Source organism: Rhinopithecus bieti, unplaced genomic scaffold (genome assembly GCF_001698545.2).
Source record: "Rhinopithecus bieti isolate Rb0 unplaced genomic scaffold, ASM169854v2 scaffold_10706, whole genome shotgun sequence".
In the NCBI taxonomy this organism is placed as follows: domain Eukaryota; kingdom Metazoa; phylum Chordata; class Mammalia; order Primates; family Cercopithecidae; genus Rhinopithecus; species Rhinopithecus bieti.
This window is the reverse complement of record NW_016806811.1, coordinates 1,925,150-1,949,941: the sequence shown is the minus strand read 5'-3', so window position 1 is coordinate 1,949,941 and position 24,792 is coordinate 1,925,150. Positions and strand designations below refer to the sequence as shown.

At 37.2% G+C, this 24,792-nt stretch overlaps 1 protein-coding gene across 1 annotated transcript in view; it reads left to right on the top strand.

Moving 5' to 3' along the window:
• The window catches only part of ADGB (androglobin), a 243,402-nt gene that overhangs the window by 147,624 nt on the left and 70,986 nt on the right, over window positions 1–24,792 (top strand). The window contains 6 exon segments of the mRNA XM_017877613.1: window positions 2,922–3,057; window positions 3,670–3,807; window positions 6,562–6,655; window positions 10,455–10,589; window positions 11,114–11,267; window positions 22,962–23,149. Coding sequence (XP_017733102.1) covers window positions 2,922–3,057; window positions 3,670–3,807; window positions 6,562–6,655; window positions 10,455–10,589; window positions 11,114–11,267; window positions 22,962–23,149 — 845 coding nt within the window.

Genomic DNA, 24,792 nt, shown 5'->3' with positions numbered 1-24,792 from the left:
TTTATCCATTATTCAAAGTTGACTGGGTGTTTGGGGTTCTTGAGGAAATATAATTAGAAATAAAATCTCGCAACCTAGATGACCTGTTCACAAGGCAGAAGAGAAGGAAAACAATTTATCGTTGAATGAAGTTTAAGCCAGAAGATGATGCACATCATAGGCAATCTGCTAAGAGATTGCAAAGACAAAAAACAAACAAAAAAAATCTTACCCCAAGCAGATACAGCCCATTTCACACAAACTGTCAAGATAAACAATATGTAGTCCTCAAGGAAAAGGACTCCATAGTACCTCTTGCCACACAACATAGTTCATCCCAAATTCACTTGGTATAGGGGTGACCATCTGTGTTAGGTAATTAGCTTTATCAAAAGAAAAATACTTGTAACACCTTCATATCAGCAAGGTACCTACCAATGCTAGTCTCCTACTCTCCCAAAGAAACTGGGAAATACTGGTGCTATCTTCCATGATGATTAACATTTCAAAGAAATGGTTCTTAGGTCCTGGAGAAAAACATTCCTGGGCTGTTAAATGGGCAAGAGGCTTACTTAGCTTTTAGAAAGATTTACCGGCCAGCGTGGTGAAATTCCATCTCTACTAAAAACAGAAAAATTAGTCACATGTGGTGGTGGGTGCCTGTAATCGCAGCTACTCGGGAGGCTGAAGCAGGAGAATCGCTTGAACCTGGGAGGCAGAGGTTGCAAAAAGCCGAGATCACGCCATTGCACTCCAGCCTGGGCAACAGGAGTGAAATTCCATCTCAAATATAAATAAATAAATAAATAAGATTTACATACATTTCTGAGAGAAAGAAAGAGTAAGAGAAAGAGAGGAAGAGAGAGAGAGAGACAGGCAGAGAGAGAGAGAACTTATCATTACAAGTGTTCTGAATACAACCTCTTTCCTTCTTTTTATAGGGAGTGATTAAGTCTCTTATTTTTTGATTTGTACTTGCCCTTATAGTGTAATGTATTTAATTTGGCAATGCTGCTTGAGGGGCAGATCAACTCCAGTTGAGAACTTCTCACCTACAGCATGAGAGTAATAAACAAGAAATATTTACCATAATTCACCTGTAGAACAAGTCTGATAGTGCCCCCACCTTTAAGTAAACTCTGTCATCCATACTTCAGGTTGGTAGCTGGTCACAAGGTCTAAAATTAAACAAATAAATAATTAAATCACCATATGACAAAAAAGGCTGTAGTCTCTATAACTACCACTGGCCCTGAGGCCACAATCAGTATTCAACACCTCTCTCCTCTGCCACCCATTCTAGATTGCCTTCTTTTGCAGCCAGTTCTTCTAGTGGCTCACCGGGTGGGTGATCCAGATTCTCCATCATGATGGGTGCAGGATCTTGGCTGCCTTACTGTTAGCCAGGCCATGGTTGCTGCAATTACTCATTCACTATGGAAGCATCAAGAAATGTCCCAGGAAGTTTCAGACTAAATTCTCCCTGCTCCCTCAATGTAGCAGAAACCCTAGTACTCATGATAAGCAATGTGAATTCTCCTCCTATCCTGTTATATTAACTCCTTTTTTTCTGCTTATCTGCCAAGATGAGAGGCCCAAAGCAACTTCACATATGTCATAGTTTAGGTTTGTCGTAAATAATACCGTATTCTCTGGTAGGATTATCCCTTGTTTCCTTCCTTCAAGAAATGTGTTCTGTAATCTAGCAAACCCGTTATTGTGGGGGAATCGGGCACGGATTCTGCAAATGGGTCATGTCAGATGATGGGGAGGGAGGCCAATCTTACTTGCAACTTTTGAATCTCAGGCCTGTGTGTTTTAACTATGCAGATACAGTACCAGATATTGGTCTTTGATTTCATATGTACATACTTCAAGTGTCATCTCCAGGCTGGCTTTTTAACTGAGCCTTCTATGTGTCATTTCAATCTACCAGGAATTTTATCAATTCTATGTATGGTATATGTTAGGACCAACATGTTCCAGACTATTCCCAGTGGTTAGATCCTTACTCTATAATGCAACTCTTGGTCCACGGGTATGTTAGCTGAATCCCATGTTTGCAAACCAGATTTTCTATAACCTCTTGGATAATGATGCTGGCCAAGGTACCAAGGACACAGAAAGCAAACTCATAGCTGAGGCAGGAGTCAATTCTTGTAAGGAATCGGTGACCCACCTAGTGGACGTCTAGTCCACTGAAGCAGCTTGCCACCAAGTAAATGGCCAGACTTCTCAGGGGACGATACCATATCAAAGACCAGGGTCAGTTTCTACTGCTGATAGGTTAGATGACTGAGCCTGGATGAAAGAGAGCCCATGTGGTTGGTTCACCATTTCATGCTACCAAGATGACTCCGCATGTGCCCAATGTAGCTGGCCCTGATTTAATATGTAAAGGGTCTTGGTGAATGAATCACTTATGCAGAAGGAAGCTATTTTGGTTAAAAAAAAAAAAACAAAAAACTCCATTTTATACTTTGATAATTACACAACTATGTGACAGATGATGAAAAAGCTTTGCCTAAGTCGAAAAGAGTTTTTTTCAATATGAGATTAGTACCACTACTAAATGATTTAAAAAGCTCTAAGAAATATTTCTTCATTTTAAGTAGCATATGAAATAATAATGTGTCTTACAATGGATGGCATCTTAGAATCAATAAAATAAGCTATTTAACTTGCTTAAGCACAAGGATAATGCTATTTTTTTACCTTATTCTTTACCTCCTCTACCAGTTTAATGCCGTATTTTAATTGAGCCTATATTATAAACATTGTTGTAGTGATTACATTTTATTAAATTAGAAATAATCAAATGATAATTTTGGTATCTTACTGGGTGAGTGGGACTTCAAAGAATCTTCTGTTCGGTTGTGTGTATATCTGAGAAATGGTTATTTTCTTGCTATAAAAAAATTAATGTACTTTATCTGTTTCAGGTTTTTCATCTTTCTTTATGGCGTTTAATGAAAAAAGTTCAAATAACAAAACCTCCTCCAAACTTCAAATTTGCATTCCGGGCTATGGTTTTGGACTTGGAGTTACTCAATTCCTCCTTAGAAGAGGTTTCTTTAGGTACCCATTAACTGTATATATTTAATCAAGGAATTCCTAGTTTTAAGTAAGGTAAATAATTTGAGAAATGTGTTTGTGGAGTAAGTGGAATAGATCTCCGTGGACTGTCATGGAGTTCAAGCAATGCTCTAAAAGCTCAAGGGGCTCCGAGGACCTGCTGGGTATCCCCTACTCCTAATCCCCACCACATATACTTCCAGGGGAGCCTAGAACTTCCCTGTTTTATTTACTCCTAACCTTAAAAATATGGAAGTCACTAATCTATATGGTTTGATTTGAATAATTCTGGCAAGATCCTCTGACCCGAGTAACCCTACTTTCCTCTTCTTCCCATCATTTTGACATGTCTTTTATTTTTGAGAGAAATCTCTGGCTATATTCACACAGAAATCAATAGTAGTTCACTAAGATGTCCGTATTTTGTGTGTTTTCCCTCCTGCAGAATACTTACATTCTAACAAGAACCACCTAGATCTGGCAATATTAAATATGATGCTAACCCTTGGAATGTAGAATTTTATACGTTGGAGGGCTTTAACAGCTAAAGGCATTGAAACTTGGGGAAGGGATTAAATATAATTTCCAGTCCAAAGTTTATTTTTCCCTTTCCAGTGGAATGGCTGGACGTTAAATATTCTATGCCCACAAGTGATAAAGAGTATTCTCCTGAGGAAGTAGCAGCAGCAATTAAAATTCAAGCCATGTGGAGAGGAACTTATGTTAGATTACTCATGAAAGCCAGAATACCAGGTATGTATGTCCAAACATTTATAAAATGACCTTGTTTATATAAGAACAAGTATTTATATGTGTTAATAAAAGTATTTTAGAGTCACCCCACTTTATGGCTCAACTAATTAATTTCAGTCCTCTAAATAATGAAATTATTTGAAATCAGGAAGTATGTCCAATACACTGAGTGTCTTGTTCCCAGGATTGGCACAGTGCCTGGTGCATCATAAGCACACAATAAATACTTGCTGAAAGAATGAGTGAAAAAATGAAAGAATGATCAGCTTTGTTTTCCCAATCTATTGCAAATTCTTTTAAAACAGGGAACTGATCTTTTTCTGTATATATCCCAACTACCTAGCACTGTCCTACCTCAGTCAGCCTCAGCTAAGTCATGATATTTTCACATTTCCAGATGATTTTTCAAATGAATGAATAATTAAGTGAATGAATAAACTAATGCATAATAAAGAAGCCACCATGTATGTCCATAGTAACATACATCTAGAAGGCATAAAATGCATTTTAACTGTGTTCTTAAATTTATTAAATCAGATACATCTATGTATACGAAATAAATAGTTTTGCCAGAAGGTCTATTTTATCAGCTTAAAGTAAAACATGGCAGATGCAAAACTTATATTCAAGCATTTTCAGAGACTGAGGTGGGCAGATTTCTTGAGCTCTGGAGTTCAAGACCAGCCTGGGCAACACGGGGAAACCATGTCTCTACAAAAAATATAAAAATTAGCTAGGCATGGTGGCATGTGCCTGTAATCCCAGCTACTTGGGAGGCGGAGGTGGGAGGATTGCTTGAGCCCAGGAGGTGGTGGTTGCATTGAGCTGGAGCGGAGATCACACCACTGCATTCTAGCCTGGGTGACAGGGTGAGATCTTGTCTCAAAAAAACAAAAACAAAAACAAAACACATATATTCAGTCCTTTTCATTCTGTGGTTTTTGCTGACATTTTGATAGGAGAAGCCTTACCTCCAATAGAATTCTTTACATATATTGAAACATTTTCTTGTAAAAAAAAAAAAAAATGGATCCATTTAAAACATTTAATGATAATGTTTAAGCCATAAAAACATCAGATACACAATGGTTTAAAAACCCTAAATTACATAATGACAGTTGTCTAATATAATTTTTTTTTCCTCCCATTACAAAACATATGCATTCATCAAGCTCAATATAGGATGTCTTGGTTTATTTAATGGAATACCAAAGACCAGGTTACTTATAAAGAACAGAGATTTATTTCTTACAGTTCTGAAGGCTGGAAAATCCAAAATCAAGGGCTTTGCATCTGGACAGAGTCTTTATCCCATGAGGAAGGTGGCAGGGTGAGAGAGCACATTCGTGAAAGAAAGAGAGAGAGAAAGAGGGAGATAAAGGAGGGATTGAGGGAGTCAGAACTCATCCTTTTATCAGGAAGCCACTTTTGAGATAACTAACCCACTCTTTCAATAATTACATTAATTCATTCATAAGGGCATAGCTCTCATGAGCTAATCACCTCTTAAAGATTCCACTTCTCAATACTGTTACTTTGGGAATTAAGTTTCTAACACATAAAGTTTGGGAAACACATTCAAACCATGCATACGGTACAATATGCTTTTATTGTACATATATGTTGTAAAATTTTTCATATAATGATTTTACTTCCCTTTTAGAGACTGAAAATATGAGCAATTCAGTAATGTACTTCATAGAGTTTGTGTTCAACTACTCAAAATGTTTTTTTGAATAGTGTTTGCATTTTTTTCACTCAACATATATTTATTGAATAACTCTTGACTGCACAGCAGTGTTACATATTTTGGCCTTATAGCAGTCAATAAAACAGACAAGATTTCTACCCTGATGAATTTTGTATTCTAGTGAGAGTAAGCATATAATAGACAAGTAAATATATGAAGATATCAATTTTAGATGCTGGTAAATACCATGAAGATATTAAGATAGAATAATTAGTAAAAGAATGTTAGTTTCTGATACAGTAAATTTGAGGCTCTTAATATGGATTCACATTTTCTTGGCAAATTATCTACTTTTTTTTGTTTGTTTGTTTGAGACGGAGTCTCGCTCTGTCGCCCGGGCTGGAGTACAGTGACCGGATCTCAGCTCACTGCAAGCTCCGCCTCCAGGGTTCACACCATTCTCCTGCCTCAGCCTCCCGAGTAGCTGGGACTACAGGCGCCCGCCACTTCGCCCGGCTAGTTTTTTGTATTTTTTAGTAGAGACGGGGTTTCACCGTGTTAGCCAGTATGGTCTCCATCTCCTGACCTCGTGATCCGCCCGTCTCGGCCTCCCAAAGTGCTGGGATTACAGGCCTGAGCCACCGCGCCCGGCCGCAAATTATCTACTTTTAAACCATTTGCAGATAATGCAGTAGATAGAGCTCTAGTAAAATCCTATTAGCCATTGTTCTTTAGAAAAATTGGATGGATTACTTTTTCTGAGATAAGGCCTGTCACAAAAAATGTTTTACTGTAAACCCTTTGATGACTATCTTAAATTAGGTCAAGCAATATTTTAAGACTTTAAAGATGAAGGGAAACAGCATAATACAATGAGCAGAGCTCTTGACTAGAAGTTTGTGGCTCATATTTTAGACCTATTTTTTCTGCTAACGAAGCCTATGACTTTGAATACCATCTTAGTTGTGAGTTTCAACTTCATTTGTGAAGATGAAGACTTGGAACAAGATGATCTTTCAGGCATCTTAAAGCTTAACGTTGTTATTATTTATTATTATTTTTAGACACAAAAGAAAATATCAGTGTTGCAGATACTCTTCAAAAAGTTTGGGCTATATTGGAAATGAATTTAGAACAGTATGCAGTTTCTCTCTTAAGGTAAAGCAGTCAAATGATATTTTTATTGCAGTATATTGTCCTTTTGTCAAAGTCCAGTTTGAATACTACCATATTTGTTGAGTGCTCCCCGGTCATTGCAGCTGGAACCACACCATTACTTTGGACCTTCCACAATATTTTATCTGAAACATTTCTGTGGTACTTGTTACTTTTTCTTTATATTTTAATTGCACGGAACTAAAATTCTAAGCAGAAAACTTCTAGGAGCAGAACAAAATTTCCTTAAAACTTATGGTGCTGAGAAGACAAAATTAAAGTTTAGGACCTGGTAAGGGATGAGATCCCAGTTAACAAATAGTCAGATGAAATCCTTGGAGGGCAACACTTTCTAAACAGGGGCAAGGCCTTGGTAGATTGAACCTTAGAAAAACTGCATTCTAGCCATAACTCATGTCCAACAGTCCAGCTAACCTGAACAAAACAGAAAAAAATTACACACCCACCCACCTCCCCCCCATATATATACACACTGTACATTATGGAAAACATGTGGAACCATACCCTCTGGCAACTTAGATTTCAGAGGTGGCAGAAGAAAAAAACATCTAAACATGACTGTTACGAAAATGAGCAAGAAAATACATAATAAAAAAGAGAAAATAGACTAAAAGTTTGAGCATTTAATTAATAAAACACAGACAAATGGAAAGTACCTCAATGAACATTTTAATAACCAAAATTAGGAACTCATTAATAAATTTAACCACAGGTTAGGCATAGTAGAAGAAGAGTTTAGTGAACTGGGTAATATATCAATAAAAAGTATCCCAAGTGAAGCTAAGAGAAAATGAGTGGAAAATAGCATAAGGGACTTGTGGGGCATTCTCAGACAGCTTAGTGTGTAAGTAATTGGAGTGACAGAAAGTACGAAGATAACAGGTGAGAACCTTCCTAAACTGATAAAAGACATCAATTTACATTTTCAAGAGACTCTGCAGACCCCATGCAGATTACATGATTAATCTTTACTCCAGAACCCATTTCCTAAAAGGGTTCCACTTTCGCCTAATGTTTTAATTGTTTGAATGCACATAAGGAGCACAAACCCTCTTTTCCAACCTGCTTTTGTATTTTGGGGCTACCAGGAGGAGATCTGTAGGTCAGATCCTACACCAAATTTTCGTGAAAATGATGTGCTAAAAAGTGAGCGCCCCTATTAGGGAATAGTACAACAGGGAGGTGTATTTGAAACACTAGCATAATACCTTCAGGAGGTTGCTGTTCTTCTCCATGTGATCTTTCCACTACAGTCAAGACCATTTCACAGACTCTCAGCTCATATCTGATACAGAGGCCATGCTCTTTCAATGCTTTGAGTTCTACATATGCATTTCTTGGACAGATAAAACCAAAATGTCTGTTATTTAAACTCAAATGCCAGTGGCATCCAAAGCTACCTTATCCTAGCAGGCATTAATTCTTTGGTTAAGAGCACACAATTTGACACAAGACCTGAAGCTAACGCCAGCTCTATTAATTATTGTTATCTAAGATAAGATTCTTATCCTCTCTAAACTTAATTTTTATATGTAGCATAGGGATAATAATATCTACTGTCTAATACTATTCCCTCATAAATCTGTAAAGATAAATGAAGGTAGACAGGTAGACTTAGCACAATGCCACAGATTGAATCATTACAGAAAAGTAGCCATTGCAAACATTGGTATTGTCATTACTACTACATGTGGAAGTTTGAGGTTCTGAAACCTAGCCTTTCATTCGCAACTCTGAAGGGGAAGAACTTTCCCCAAGTCAACTGGGAAGACTAAGTTTACCAATTTATGATTTAGTCTTAAGATTGAATCCCATTTGAATCCCATTTCATCTTTTTTTTTTTTTTAGACGGAGTCTTGCTCTGTCGCCCAGGTTGGAGTGCAGTGGTACAATCTGGGCTCACTGCAAGCTCTGCCTCCCGGGTTCACACCATTCTGCTGCCTCAGCCTCCCAAGTAGCTGGGACTACAGGCTCCTGCCACCAGGCCCGGCTAATTTTTTGTATTTTTAATAGAGACATAGTTTCACCGTGTTAGGATGGTCTTGATCTCCTGACCTCGTGATCCACCTGCCTCAGCCTCCCAAAGTGCTGGGATTACAGGCGTAAGCCACCATGCCCGGCCGAATCCCATTTCATCTTAACAACCCAATCCAATTGTGTGGACACACACAGAGAGAACAGACCCTCTTGTACAAGTTACTTCTGCATTCTGAGGCCTATCATAAGAAAATACGTGGGTAATCTCTTGCACCCAATTTTCTTGCAAATGATGTCTAAGAAACAAACTCTCCTATGAGGGCATTGTATCAGATAAAAATCTGACTAAATTAAAACTAATTCTTAATTAAGACTAACTCTTCCAACTCAGTCGGGTATATCACCCTAGGTCATTCAAAATATTCTATATAGTTCATCAGGATTTTGAAAGCCTTACATTCATTAAAAGGGTAGAATGTTTAACAGGAGCAGTGACATCTGGGAAGACCAGAAATCACCCTCATTTTAGAATGGTGCAGGTCCCGTTCCAGTCAATTCCCACTGTGACCAGCTTAATTCCCATGTTGGTTGAGCCAACATCCTTGTATAGATTAGGCGAGCCCTGTGTGATTTGCGGGGGTGTCCTGCATTGACAGATCTGCACTTTATAGCTCCTAGTTAGAATTATCATACCATTGATCATCCAAACTAGGACATTAACAAGAAAAGATGGAGAACTGTTAATAATTAGTCCAGTACTGTAAGTATAAACCACAGCTATCCCAGGCAAACCAGATATATGGTTACCCTATTATTTGTCCTTGTCACCATTTTAAAAGGTCTTTTAAACCCCTTCCAAGTATAATCCTGTTAGTTTCCTCCTACCAAAAGCCTATGATCAACAAAACCTAACAAAACCAATGATGAAATGGAGTATGTGACTTTTGTCTTCCATGAGGACCACCATGTCTTTGCTTTCCACTGACAATCAAAACCTCTGCCTTCTGAAAGACAAGAACATCTCTGGCTCTGTGTACACCTCTAAAAGAGAACCATTTGCTATGGCTATAAGACTTCCATCCCAGCTAATACCTGAGACATTGTATACAGGGCCTTATATTCCCAGTGCTACTAAGGGCACATCCAGTTTCTGGCCAAATGGGAGGGATAAGACCCGGAAAATCCATCACATCATCACTCCCATTATGTTCTGGAATATGTCACAGTCTTCTAGGGGGAAAACATGGAGAAACCTCAGCTCTATAATTAGTTTAGCAGTGTATGCTCTACTCCCTTATACCCTCAGAAATCATGCAGGAGGAAAGCCAGCACTCTCCACTTGTGCATGGCCTTAGATTTTTAAAATCTATTTTCCCAAACGTATTTCTCACTTTAAACTCCATTTCAGTCTCCATTCTCTACTTTAATTCCAGGCCCTTCAGTGACTCTCACCCAGTTTTATTGCTGGTTTGCTTGCTTCTAGTTTTTCTATCCTTATAGCTTCAACTTTGGTTCTGGTTTCCCAGCTATAAACTTTACTCCCTCAATCATGGATCATGTTCTCCTTTAAGAGCCTCAGACAACCTTGGGCACCTTTGACAGATATCTTTTGTGAGTGACCTAAAATGGGTCCCCATCCTTTGGCACCATGTCTCAGGGACTACACAGATTCCCTTTGATCAAATCTCAATCTAGCAAACAATGACTTGCAATATCTTACACTATTTTTATTTCTTTTTGTAAATAGAGTTTATCTTTAAAGTGGCTTTTGCCATTGATACTTAATTTATTTTTATATTTCTAGACTAATGTTTAAAAGCAAGTGCAAGTCTTTGGAATCTTATCCATGCTATCAAGATGAAGAAACTAAGATTGCTTTTGCGGATTATACTGTGACTTATCAAGAGCAGCCACCAAATTCTTGGTTTATAGTATTCAGGTAAGGTTATTATAGAATGACAAATATGTCTCTAAATGGCTTGCAGTATCTATATTTATCAATATTTATTTATGATAGTAGTAAAGGTATTAGCTTCTGGGTTGCTTTCATAAGTTAGTTAAAATTCTTCCACACTTGGCATTTTAAATGAGATATTATATAAATTTTTATCTATTCATCAAAATATGAAGAATGTTTACTAATTATTAGAATCTTTTAGGTTCACGATAAAAATAATATAACAAATTAATATGCTTTTAGAATAGAAAAAGATCCTTCAATTTCTAAGCAATAGCATATCTGGTAAAAGTCACAAATTACTTATAAAATTGAATTTTTTAATAGAGCTTGCATTTACTTGACAAAATAGCATATGAATAGTAATTTTTAAAAGAAAATAATATGTGTGCCTTTTAGTTATTTGGAACTTTGGAGTTTTAAAAAAAATTTCTTAGCATTAATACAAATTTCAAACTTCCTTTAAGATTTATGTCAAGGGAAAGTTCATGCTTTTGTAATTACAGAGAAACATTTTTGGTTCCTCAAGATATGATTTTGGTTCCCAAAGTATATACTACACTTCCAATCTGTATCCTACACGTTGTTAATAACGACACAATGGAGCAAGTGCCCAAGGTGTTCCAAAAAGTGGTGCCTTATCTTTATACCAAGAATAAGGTAGGTATAAACTGTATTCTCCACATATGATAGAATGGCAGTGAAAAGTCACCAGCTTGTAGAGGGTCCTGAAGGGAGGGCAGAGTTGTTTTTAATCTACTTAACAGGCAAATAAGGCCCTGATCTTTCACTATAGAAGTCTCATATATTTAACAGTAGGAGGCATTTAATGTAAATGCTAAAGCATTCTTCACCTCTCAACCCTCTTTCTTCTCCTCCCCAAAGAAAACATGGCAAAAAGAAAGCACTGGAAATTCTAATTATTGAAATTTAAGAAGCACATAAATGCTTAAAATAGAAATGAATCTAAAGAGCTCCTTTAGCCTTATCCCAAAACCAAATCAGATGATTGTCTTTGTTTCCCACTGGGTTTTTATTCTACTCCTGTATATTTCAGAAAATTGTGGTCACATAGCCACCAACCATCACCACCTCATTTTGAGGGCTACATAAATTCCTTCACCAGCCAGAGGTACTTGGGGACCTTTCTGTGGCTGAATGATAGACCCTGATCTCTGACCTTCACTCAAACCACATGCTTCTCTGTTTATTTAAATCTCATATTTGCCATTCTAACCGGTGTGAGATGGGATCCCATTGTGGTTTTGATTTTCATTTCTCTGATGGCTAGTGATGATGAGCATTTTTTCATGTGTCTGTTGGCTGCATAAATGTCTTCTTTTGAGAAGTGTCTGTTCATATCCTTTGCCCACTTTTGATGGGGTTGTTTTTTCTTGTAAATTTGTTTGAGTTCTTTGTAGGTTCTGGATATTAGCCCTTTGTCAGATGAGTAGATTGCAAAAATTTTCTGTAGGTTGCCTGTTCACTCTGATGGTAGTTTCTTTTGCTGTGCAAAAGCTCTTTAGTTTAATAGATCCCATTTGTCAATTTTGGCTCTTTGTTGTCAATTGCTTGATGTTTAGACGTGAAGTCCTTGCCCATGCCCCTATGGTCCTGATTGGTATTGCCTAGGTTTCTTTTAGGGTTTTTATGGTTTTAGGTCTGACATTTAAGTCTCAATCCATCTTGAATTAATTTTGTATTAGGTGTAAGGAAGGGATCCAGTTTCAGCTTTTACATATGGCTAGTCCAGTTTTCCAGCACCATTTATTAAATAGGGAATCCTTTCCCCATTTCTGTTTTTGCAGGTTTTCAAGATCAGATGTTGTAGATGTGTGGGTTATTATTTCTGAGGCTCTGTTCTGTTCCATTTGGTCTAATAATCTCTGTTGTGTACGAGTCCAATGCCTGTTTTGGTTACTATAGCCTTGAGTATCAGTTGAAGTCAGGTAGCGTGAATGTCTCCAGCTTTGTTCTTTTGACTTAGGATTGTCTTGGCATGTGGGCTCTGTTTTGGTTCATATGAACTTAAAGTAATTAGTTTTTCCCAATTCTGTGAGAAAGTCATTGGTAGCTTAATGGGTATGGCACTGAATCTATAAATTACCTTGGGGCAGTATGCCAGTTTTCACGATATTGATTTCTTCTATCTATGAGCATGGAATGTTCTTCCATTTGTTTGTGTCCTCTTTTTTTCCATTGAGCAGTGGTTTGTAGTTCTCCTTGAAGAGGTCTTTACATCACTTGTAAAGTTGGATTCCTAGGTATTTTTTCTCTTTGAAGCTATTGTTGAATGGGAGTTCACTCATGATTTGGCTTCCTGTTTGTCTGTTATTGGTGTTATAAAGAATACTTGTGATGTTTTGCACATTGATTTTGATCCTGAACTTTGCTGAATGTACTTCATCCAGCTTAAGGAGATTTGGGCTGAGAACAATGGGGTTTTTAATAATACAATCATTCATCTGCAAACAGGGACAAATTTGGACCTTCCTCTTTTCCTCGTTGAATACTCTTTATTTCTCCTGCCTGATTGCCCTGGTCCAGAAACTTCCCAACTCTATGTTGAATATAGAAGTGGTGAGGAGAGGCATCCCTGTCCTTGTGCAGTTTTCAAAGGGAATGGTTACAGTTTTTGCCCATTCAGTATGGTATTGCTGTGAGTTGGTCAGAAAAGCTCTTATTATTTAAAAGTCAAGGAAACCAACAGGTGCTGGAGAGGAATGTGGAGAAACAGGAACACTTTTACACTGTTGGTGGGACTGTAAACTAGTCAACCATGTGGACAAGACAGTGTGGCGATTCTCAAAGGATCTAGAACTAGAAAATACCATTTGACCCAGCCATTCCCATTACTGGGTATATACCCAAAGATTATAAACCATGCTGCTATAAAGGCACATGCACACGTATATGTATTGTGGCCCTATTCACAATAGCAAAGACTTGGAACCAACCCAATGTCCATCAATGACAGACTGGATGAAGGAAATGTGACACATATACACCATGGAATACTATGCAGCCATGAAAAAGGATGAGTTCATGTCCTTTGTAGGGACATGGATGCAACTGGAAACCATCATTCTCAGCAAACTATCACAAGAACAGAAAACAAAACACTGCATGCTCTCACTCATAGGTGGGAATTGAACAATGAGAACACTTGGACACAGGAAGGGGAACATCACACACCAGGGCCTGTCATGGGGTGGGGGGGAGGGGGGAGGGATAGCATTAGGAGATATACCTAATGTAGATGATGAGTTGATGGTTGCAGCACACCAACATGGCACATGTATACACATGTAACAAACCTGCACGTTGTGCACATGTACCCTAGAACTTAAAGTATAATAATGAAAAAAAAAATCACACACTCTCCCCCCCCAAAAAAATGAATAAAATAAATCTCATATTTGTCTTTTCAGTCATTTCCTCTAAGAGAGAATCACAACAAATAATAATGTATACCTAGCTGGATATGAAGAGGGCTGTTTTAGCTCTGATCTTCCATTCTGCTGCTTTATGTTTTTGAACCTCTTCATTTTTCTTTTTTGAGTTATGTCTGTACTTGACTTCTGAGATTCATTTCAGCCTATGATTCTATACATTATTTTATGTAAATTAGAACATACTTATCTCATGAATACTGCTTTCGTTTAAAGGAAGGATAAATTTAAAAATGTATTAACTCCATACAAATACTTTGCATACAAATCCTAATAGCTCTTTCATGCTGTCTTAGAGATTTTAGGAAACATTTTAAAAATAAGGCAATTAAATTTTGATGAAACTACTTAACCCCGTTGATACATATGTGTGTGTATATGTGTATATTATATAAATGTATAATCTGCTTTTTTGAAAGTTTTAAATAATTTTATTATAATTTAAGTCATATATGTTTCATTAAATCCTTAGCATGTTTTTCTATAATTTTAATAAGATAGATTTTTTATATTGCAATCAGATTTTACTAAATTTGAAGATATTATCAAATTGTAACTTGGGCTTAAATTCCTTTTATTTTGTATTAAATTTGGCAAGTTTAACATTTACATTTTATAAGCAAATCTGATAAACATCTATATTTTGTGTACAGTTATCTATGTTTGGAATTATACACCTAAACATAATATTTAAAATTCACTTGATTAAAGTCAATGCATCAATATATTATTTTACTTATTATTCTTGTTAATTACCTTGAAAGGGCATTTACATATCACTTAAAACAGAATACTTTGCTAATAAAATTCAATTTCTGTACATCAAACATGTATTTCCAAACTTTGTTTGACCCACACAATTTCCTTTTATACTATATTTATTCTTCCCTATGTCCTAACAAATGATATCTCTAAACCAAGCTTGTCCAACCCACGGCCCATAGGCTGCATGCTGCCCAGGATGACTTTAAATATATACCAACACAAATTCGTAAACTTTCTTAAAACACTATGAGACATTTTTGTGATTCTTTTTTTTTTAAGCTCCTCAGCTATCGTTAGAGTTAGTGTATTTTGTGCATGGCCCAAGGCAATTCTCCCACTGTAGCCCAGGGAAGCCAAAAGATTGGACACCCCTCCTCTAAACCTGACCTTTCTGCAGCAGAACGCCTTGGGTTAAACCAAACTATAGAGCTAGTTCTTCACGAACAAATTTGTCCAAACACCAGTGGATTACTTTTTGAATGTTTGTTTTTGAAGTTTGAGCTAGACTTCCTTTTGAATAGAAACAATTTATTTAATTTGTGATTAGAATTCAAAAGTCACAAAGATTAAGAGAAAGAAGATGATTTAATTTAAAGGGAGACTCTATCAAGGTTATAGATGTCATCAAATTCTATCTATGAATTCTGTATTACTTGATAAATAGACTAATGCTAGTCTTGAATACTTCATTTTGGAAGAGATCTTTAAAGAATATTTGGTTGAGCCAAGTACGAATCTGACTGTTATTTACATCTAGCATACTTCTTTGGGTTGGGTTGGGTTTGGTTTTTGTCTTAGAAACTTCATTGTAGACCTCCCTCTCTTGATTAAGCTTGAATTTTTCAGATAGTTCTAAGTGATACATTTTGAGTCAACGATCAGAAGAACATTCTAGCTCCATTTAACTATTATTTTTAAGTTGTAAATTGAGATTGCAGCAAACATCTTCCTATCTCATATTTTATCTCTTCTATCTTCTCACTCTAGCCAGCTCTGTTTAGAAAGAAAGTTAAGGCTGGGCGCAGTGACTCATGCCCATAATCCCAGCATTTTGGTAGGCCAAAGCGGGTGGATCACCTGAGATCAGGAGTTCGAGACCAGCCTGGAAAACATGGCAAAACTCCATCTCTAATAATAATACAAAAATTAGCCAAGCTTGGTGGCGTGTGCCTGTAGTCCTAGTTACTAGGGTGGCTGAGGCAGGAGAATCACTTGAACCCAGAAGACGGAGGTTGCAGTGAGCCGTGATCATGCCACTGCTCTCTAGCCTGGGTGACAAGAGAGAAACTCCATCTCCAAAAAGAAAAAAAGTTAAAAGTGGAGAAATTGTGGAGGAGAATATCAAGCTGTGTGAATAGAAAAATAGCTTCAGTGGTCCCTTTTGTCCTGTAGTTTTCCTCTCTTCATAATTCGTGATCTTTGAACATTTATCCAAACAACCTTTGTGTCTGCTAAAATGTGGTTCCCAGAACTGAATGCTGCCTCTGAAAGTAATTCTGACCCACAAAATGTAAAGAGGATCATTGCTCCATTGTTTTGTACCCTGTGACTGTGTCAGTGTTTTGGTACCTACAAGGCATATTGATATGGTGGACTCAGGAGACACCTCAAGAGAGAACATCTTTGGCTGATTAGACAATGTCTAAAACACTATTGAGCAGTTATATAACTAGCAATCTTAGGTGGAAATTTTGTGGCTAATTCTGCCCAGCAGGCTCATCAAGAGGCATCCTGGCTCATATGAAATTCACCAGAGGCCTTGACATATGCCTGCATGAAATTCATAAACCCCATGTCTGCAACTTTTACCTGATGTGTGTCTTCTAATCTTATGAAAAAAGTAAATAAGTTTTTGTTCCCAATAAACTCATGTTGCTTTTAAGAATAGGTTTTATCTTTGAGGTTCACATGAGACATCCTTTCTATGAGCTACGGCAGAACTTTGATAAGCACTATTATTAAACTTACTAGTCTATGGTTTGCAGGGTATATATTCTTCTTAAGTTTGAAAAATCAGAATTGTTTACTTTATTTTTTTTCATAAATACTCAAGACCATACACTGCAATTCAGAATACTAGTCTATAGGATCCCTCAATACTCAGTACTCAATTATATAACTCTTTTACTACTGAATCCATTTAGCATAGCCAAGTTCTGTCTTGTAATCCTATCACTGATTTAGCTTTGGATTTTCACTTACCAGTATCTATCCCACCATTTAATAACTTTTTCCTTTGTAATTATTCTGAGTCGAAGCAAAAACAAAATAATTTTGCTTTGCCTCTTTAATTCATTAGTACGATAAACTCAAATAATAATAAAAATATCAACACATATGTGCATTACACTTTGCAAGTTAAAATGCTTTATTATACTTTTTTTTTTTACTTGCCCCAGACATAATGTCATAAAGTCCTTGTTGGTGTTGCAAATTCTCCATCTCATTATAGGGATTGGAATTCCAGCATAATATTTCTAGATCTGCATATGAAAACTTTTAAAAAAATTCATTCTGGCATTATATATATCATATATATATGTGGTAATATATATTATTGAATAATTTTAGCTTCTGGAAATCAACACCAGAGAGCTATCTGTGGACAGAGTACAAGCTGGAAGACACTGTCTATCCTTTTATCTTTATTAGGGGGCATCTGGAATCTATTATAATCTCAGAATTACTTTGAACATTTACATCTTTTAGATTATCATGCTTTCTTGACTGTCCACTGACTTCTTAGCCAGCGTGGCGCAATTATGTTAAACCAAGCTACTTCCCCATCATAAAGTTAAAGCCATCCCAGGCTCTTGAGCTTCCAGTTTTCGTGCTATCTAAAGAGCTCTCCTCAATCAGCACATCTGGGTGTCTGTGAGCAATTATCAGCTATTAATATTTATAGGTTTGTTACCCTGTGCATACAACAGAATACATTTCTTTGAACTCGTTCTGTCTTCTTAACTTCAGTATTTCCAGAAAGATGGATGCTGGAGACAGGAAAATCAAGTAAGAAGCTTTTGGCTATCTCTGGATGGGCTTGCAATGATAAGAATTGCCATGGGAGGCATTAGAAGAGACATAGTAATCAGCTATTGTGTTAACGCACTTTATTTTATAGCTTAAGGGAAACCACACAAAGGGAAAATATCAGCTTATGTGTTTCCTGAGAAACTTTGTAGGGATAGTGCTTTCTTAAGAGAAATCCAAACATAATCCTAGTGGTCGGCTCTATGTTTATTAAGAGGATCTGGACGCCGTATAGATAATATCATAATAATAAGACATTTAACTATTAGATATTGTACATCTTGACAGAATAATAATGTAAGCTCATTTCTGTGTAATTTGATCTTTCTTACTAGAAGGGATACAGCTTTCGGTTGGCAGAGGCAGTTTACAGGTGACACGTACGTAGCAGCCTCCACGATGGAAACTGCTGTCTCATTTCGGTTCTTCTGCTCCACTGCATGCCTGTCTCGAGACTCTCCATGCAAACACCTTTGCTATAAGGAAATCCGAGGTTACTACGTATCCAGATGATAAGAAAATTTTATTCAGGTACCAAGTTATATGAAGAAGGGGAAAGGCGTTTTTTAAAAAATATTTAATATTTTAGGATTAAAAAATAAATCTCCAGTAAAATCCTGAGTCGGTTTGAACTTTCATAACATTTATATTCTTTTGGAAACAGATTAATTGAGTGTAATGCTGATTATGTGGGGGGTGCAGGATTAAGCCTGCATGGGCTGACATATCAGTTAGTAATAGTAGTGAGATTTCCTTAGCGTTCATTCTACTTGGCTTTGATAAAGATTTCATTGACATGACTTCCTCTTTACTACTTTCTTCCTCTTACTCGCTCCCACTCTGGCTTATATTTTGTGGGGTTTCCTTTATCAACAACTCAGTCTTCCTTTCATCTCACCCTATGTGCAGTTTCCCTTAAATAGCCTAATCATAGAGCACTGTCTTTCGTTAATCAGTCTTCAATCGTCCTGCCACTATGTTCAGGCCCTCATTATCCTCCGGTCTTATAGAATTTTTTGTTTCTGGAATCCAGACTCTATTTTTATTCCCGTTTTGCTTAATCAGTTTTTTCTCTTCTCTCCATATCCATTCACATACTCATCCTTTACTATCCAGTAATTGCCTTTCAACCACACATATTTAAAATGTGATTTGCCTGCGTTATAAATTCTTTGATAACGTCCATTGGCTACAGATCAATCCAAAGCACATAGCATGTTATTTAGCATTCTTGAACTGGTCTAACACAGTCACTCTCCGACGGAACGACACGACCAGCCTCCTGGAGTATATGATGCCCAGAAATTTTATTTGCCCCAAACCTTTCCTCTTGTTCTCATGTGTCCTGTCACCACCTCTCCACTTAAAAAAATTCATCACCAGTTTAATGATAATTCAGTGTAAATTCTTGTGATTAAGCCTTGCAAATATAATTAGTTGCTCCGTATGTCCTATATCCTTTGTTCTCTCTGAGACTGGACATATCAATTCTTCTAGTTAACTTCACATTGGACCACTATGAGATCAACATTGATGAAGGCAAGAATCAGTTATTTCAACATAAGACCTAACCGCAGTGTCTGAATGACGATAATTGGCCTCCATTAACAACGTGTTGGTTATTCAACATGTTGTTGAATACTTATCTTCTCATTTAGATATACCACTTCTGCTGCACAGAAAATTTTGGAGAAAATATGGCACTCTCTAAGAAGGAAAGAAACATCCAATAACTAAAAATCGAATTGTGATAAAATATTTCTAACTACTATGATAAGAGAGCACATGGCAGACCCAGCTAATAGACTAAAAAGTGACATTAACCTACTACCTAAATGAGTCCCAGGAAGCTGGGTAAAGTCAAGCTGCGCAGTGTGAGGAAGGTGAACAGGGAGCTGCTTAGTAGCCACAAGTGAAGAGTTCATAAATTAAAGATATACAACCTTTCTGGGAAACTCCAAACAGTTGTTTTTTTGTTTTGCAGAGTTGGGTTTCAGCATGCTATAGTTAAATAAGAAGTAAGACCAGAATGTTAGCAAAGGCTTTCTGAGAAGAGCCTCACTGGACAAGAAGTATGGATTTATACATTAGGAGCAAGTGGACTCTTTAAAGATTTTAAGAAAGATTACATTACAGATTTGTGTAAAAATTATGTCTGCATAGCATGAATTTAAAAAAGTACATTATATATATATATATATATATATATAATATATATATTAGTTTTTTGAGACAGAATCTCACTCTGTCACCCAGGCCCAGGCCATAGTACAGCAGCATGATCTTGGCTCATTGCAACCTCTGCCTCTGGGGTTCAAGTGATTCTCATGCCTCAGCCTCCCAAGTAGCTGGGATTACAGGTGCATTCCACCAAACCTTGTTAATTTTTGTATTTTTTTTTTTGTAGAGATTGGGTCTTACCATGTTGTCCAGGCTAGTTTCAAATTCCTGGCCTCAAGTGATCCACCTGCCTCGGCCTCCCAAAGTCCTGGGATTACAGATGTGAGCAACTTCTCCCAGCCCATTAATTATATAACAGAAAAGATGTTAGAACTTTATTATTTTTAAATTATATTTAATCATAAAAGACATGGAATATGAAAAAAAGAAACTTCACTCAAGGCAGCAGTGTGTTGAATGAATGAAAGGGGAGCACAACCGGAGAGGGGGAAACCAGGTAAAAGCTTTGCAATAACCCAGGAGTGAGATTATGGTAGTCTGAAGTAGGGCAGCATATTGACCTGCGAGGACTCTGCCGTAACAAAAGTCCACACGCTAGGTGGGTGGCTTCAGCAATAGACATGCATTGTTGCAGAGCTGTGGAAACTACTAACAGAAGTGTGAGATCAAAGGGTCAGCAAGATTGGTTCCAACCGAGGCTGTGGGAGACAACCTGTTTCATGACTTTTGCCTGGCTTCTTGTGGTTTGCTGGTAATCTTTGGTTATCCTTAGCTTTTAGAAGCATCACATCTATCTCTGCCATCATCTTCACGTGGTGTTTTCCCCTGTATGCCTCTGTTTCCAAATTTCCCCTTTTTTTTTTTTTAGAGACAATCTTGCTTTGTTGCCCAGCTGGAGTTCAGTGGTACAATCATGACTCACTGAAAACTCTAACTCCTGCCTCAGGCAATCCTCTCACCTCACCATAGCTGGTACTATGGGCATATGCCACCATGCCCAGTTAATTATTTTTTTAATTTTTTGTAGAGACAGAGTCTTGCTATGTTGACCAGGCTGGTCTCAAACTCTTGGCCTCAAGCAATCCTCCTCCCTTGGTCTCCCAAAAGTGCTGGGTTTACAGGCACGAGCCACAGTGCTCAGTCCTAAATTTCCCCTTTTTAAATGAGGACACCAATCATACTGGAGTAGAGACCACTCTAATGACTTAATTTTAACTTGATTCTCTGCAAAAGACCCTATCTCCAAGTAGGTGACATTGTGAAGCACTGGGGGTTAGAACTCCAACAGATCTTTGGTGGTAGGAGGGGACGCAATTCAACCCATTACAGCCAGTGACAGGGAATCTGGAGAGAAGAAAAAGGATTTTCAGATATTGAGGTAAAATTGACAGCTTTGCTGGAGTTCTAGAGTTTGGCTTGGGAAATGTTTGCATGATGTCATTTACTTAGAGGGGAGAAGCTCATTTGCAAGGTGGGCCATAGGAAGACAACTGATTCCTTTTCAGTTTTTAAATGTGGTGGTCTAGTGAAATAGCCAAGTGATACTGCATAGGTAGTTCCACTGTAGACATTGATTTGGGAGTCATGATTCTGTTACTGTTCCTGAAAGTGCCAGGAAAGTTTGTAAAATGAGAATCAGACCCAGGACAGAACATGAAGACTCTCTGATGTTTGTGGGAATGTCTGTCAATGGAAGCAAAGCAGCCCCCAAATAGGAGGGAAAGTATAAAAGTTGCTGTGCTCATAGGGGAAGAGTTTTTAAAGGAGGAGGAAATCCGGGTCCAGAGAACACTGTCAAGTTCTCCTGAGAGGTAAAAGAAGAAGAGAACCAAAGTTTCTATAGGATGGTCACAAACTCCTTGAAACCTTGGCAAGAGTAGGTTTAGCACCTGGTGTGTTAGTCCATTCTCACACTGCTATAAAGACATACCTGAGACTCGGTAATTTATGAAGAAAAGAGGTTTAATTGATTCACAGTTCTACAGTATGTACAGGAGGCATGGCTGGGGAAGCCTCAGGAATCTTACAATCATGGCAGAAGACGAAAAGGAAGCAGGAACAATCTTCACATGGCAAAGCAGGAGAGAGAGAGAGAGAGAGAGAGAGAGAGAGAGAGAGAAATATATATATATATATGTGTATATATATATATGTATATAATTTTTACTTCTGGAAATCTAAACCTACCAGAGAGCTATCTGTGGACAGAGTACAGCTGGAAGACAAATCTATCCTTTTATTCTTTATTAGGGGCATCTGGAATTATAATCTCAGAATTACTTTGAACATTTACATCTGTTATGATATCATGCTTTTGATTCACTGACTTCTTAGCCAGCTGTCCAATTATGTTAAACCAAGCTCTTCCCCATCATAAAGTAAGCCATCCCCAGGCTCTTGAGCTTCCCGTTTTCTGCTATCTAAAGAGCTCATCCTCAATCACACATCTGGGTTCTGTGGAAGCAAATCAGCTATTAATTTTATAGTTTTACCTGTCATATCAACAGAATACATTTCTTTGAACTCTTCTGTCTTTCTTACTTCAGTATTCCAGAAAGATGGATCTGGAAGACAGGAAAATCAAGTAAGAAGCTTTTGGGCTACTCTGGGATGGTGCAATGATAAGAATTTGCCATGGGAGGCATTAGAAGAGGACATAGTAATCATCTATTGTGGTTAAGCACTTTATTTTATAGTTAAGGAACCACACAAAGGAAAATATCAGCTTATTGTTTTCCTGAAAACTTTGTAGGATAGTGCTTTCTAAGAGAAATTCCAAACATAATCCTAGTGGCTCTATGTTTATTAAGAGATCTTGGGACCTATAGATAATATCATAATAATAAGACATTTAGTACTATTAGATATTGTACATTTGACAGAATAATAATGTAACTCATTTCTGTGTAATTTATCTTTCTTATAGAAGGGATACACTTTCGTGGCAGAAGCATTTACAGGTGACACGTACGTAGCAGCCTCACGATGGAAACTGCGTCTCATTGGTTCTTCTGCTCCACTGCCATGCCTGTCTCGAGACTCTCCATGCAACACCTTTGCTATAAAGGAAATCCGAGGTTACTACGTACCCAATGATAAGAAAATTTTATTCAGGTACAAGTATATGACAGAAGGGGAAAGGCGTTTTTTAAAAAATATTAATATTTTAGGATAAAAATAAATTCTGCAGTAAAATCCTGAGTCGGTTTTGAACTTCAAATTTTATATTCTTTTTGGAAACAATTAATTGAGTGTAATGTGATTATGTGGGTGTTATGTAAGATTAAGCCTGCATGGCTGCATATAATAGTAGTGAGATTTCCTTAGTCTTCATTCTACTTGGCTTTGATTAAAGATTCTTCATGACATGACTTCCTCTTACTACTTTCTTCCTCTTCTGCTCCATCTCTGGCTAGTATTTTGTGGGGGTTTCTTTATCAACCAACTCAGTCTTCCTTTCATGCTCACCTATGTGCAGTGTTCTCCTTAAATAGCCTAATCATAGATTCCACTGTCTTTCGTTAATCAGTCTTCAATGTTCCTGCACTATGTTCAGCCCTCATTACCTTCGGTCTATAGAATTGTTTTGTTTCTGGAATCCATGACTCTATTTTATTCCCTTTTCTGCATTTAATCAGTTTTTTCTCTCTCTCCATATCCATTCACATACTCATCCTTTACTATCACAGTAATTGCCTTTCAACCACACATATTTAAACATGTGATTTGCCTGCTTTAAAATCTTTGATAACGTTCCATTGGCTACAGATCAACTCCAAAGCACATAGCATGTTATTTAGCATTCTTGAACAGATGTCTAACACAGTGCACTCTCCTGACGGAACTAACGACCACCTCCTGATATATATGCCCAGAAATTTTATTTTGCCCAAACCTTTCCTCTTGTCTCATGTGTCCTGTCACCACCTCTCCACTTAAAAAAATTTCATCACCTTTAATGATAATTTTCAGTAGTAAAATTCTTTGTGATTAAACCTTCAAATATAATTAGTTGGCTCTCGTCATGTTCCTATAGTCCTTTGTTCTCTCTGAGACTGTGACATATCAAATTCTATCTAGTTAACTTCACATTGGCCACTATGAGAATCAACATTGATTGAAGGCAAGAATCATTTATTTTCAACATAGGACCTAACGCAGTGTCTGATACATAATTGGCCTCCATTAACAACGTGTTGTTATTCAACATGTTGTTGGAATACTTATCTTCTCATTTTAATATACACTTCTCTGCACAGAAAATTTGGAAAATATGTGCACTCTCAAGAAGGAAAGAAACATACCAATAACTAAAAATAGCAATTGTGATAAAATATTTTAACTACTATGATAGGAAACCATCATATCACATGGCAGGACCCCTAATAGACTAAAAAGTGACATTTAACCTACTACCTAAATGAGTCCCAGAAGCTGGGTTAAAGTCAAGCTGAGTGGTGAGGAAGGTGAACAGGGAGCTGCTTAGGTAGCACAAGTGAAAGTTCATAAATTAAAGGATATACAACCTTTTCTGGAAACTCAAGACATTGTTTTTTGTTTGCAGAGTTGGGTTTCAGCATGCTATAGTAAGAAGTAAGACCAGAATGTTAGCAAAGGCTTTCTGAGAAGAGCCTCACTGGACAAGAAGTATGGATTTTTACATTAGGAGCAAGGGGACTCTTTAAAGGATTTTAAGAAAGATTACATTATCAGATTTGTGTTAAAAATTATGTCTGCATAGCATGAATTTTAAAAGT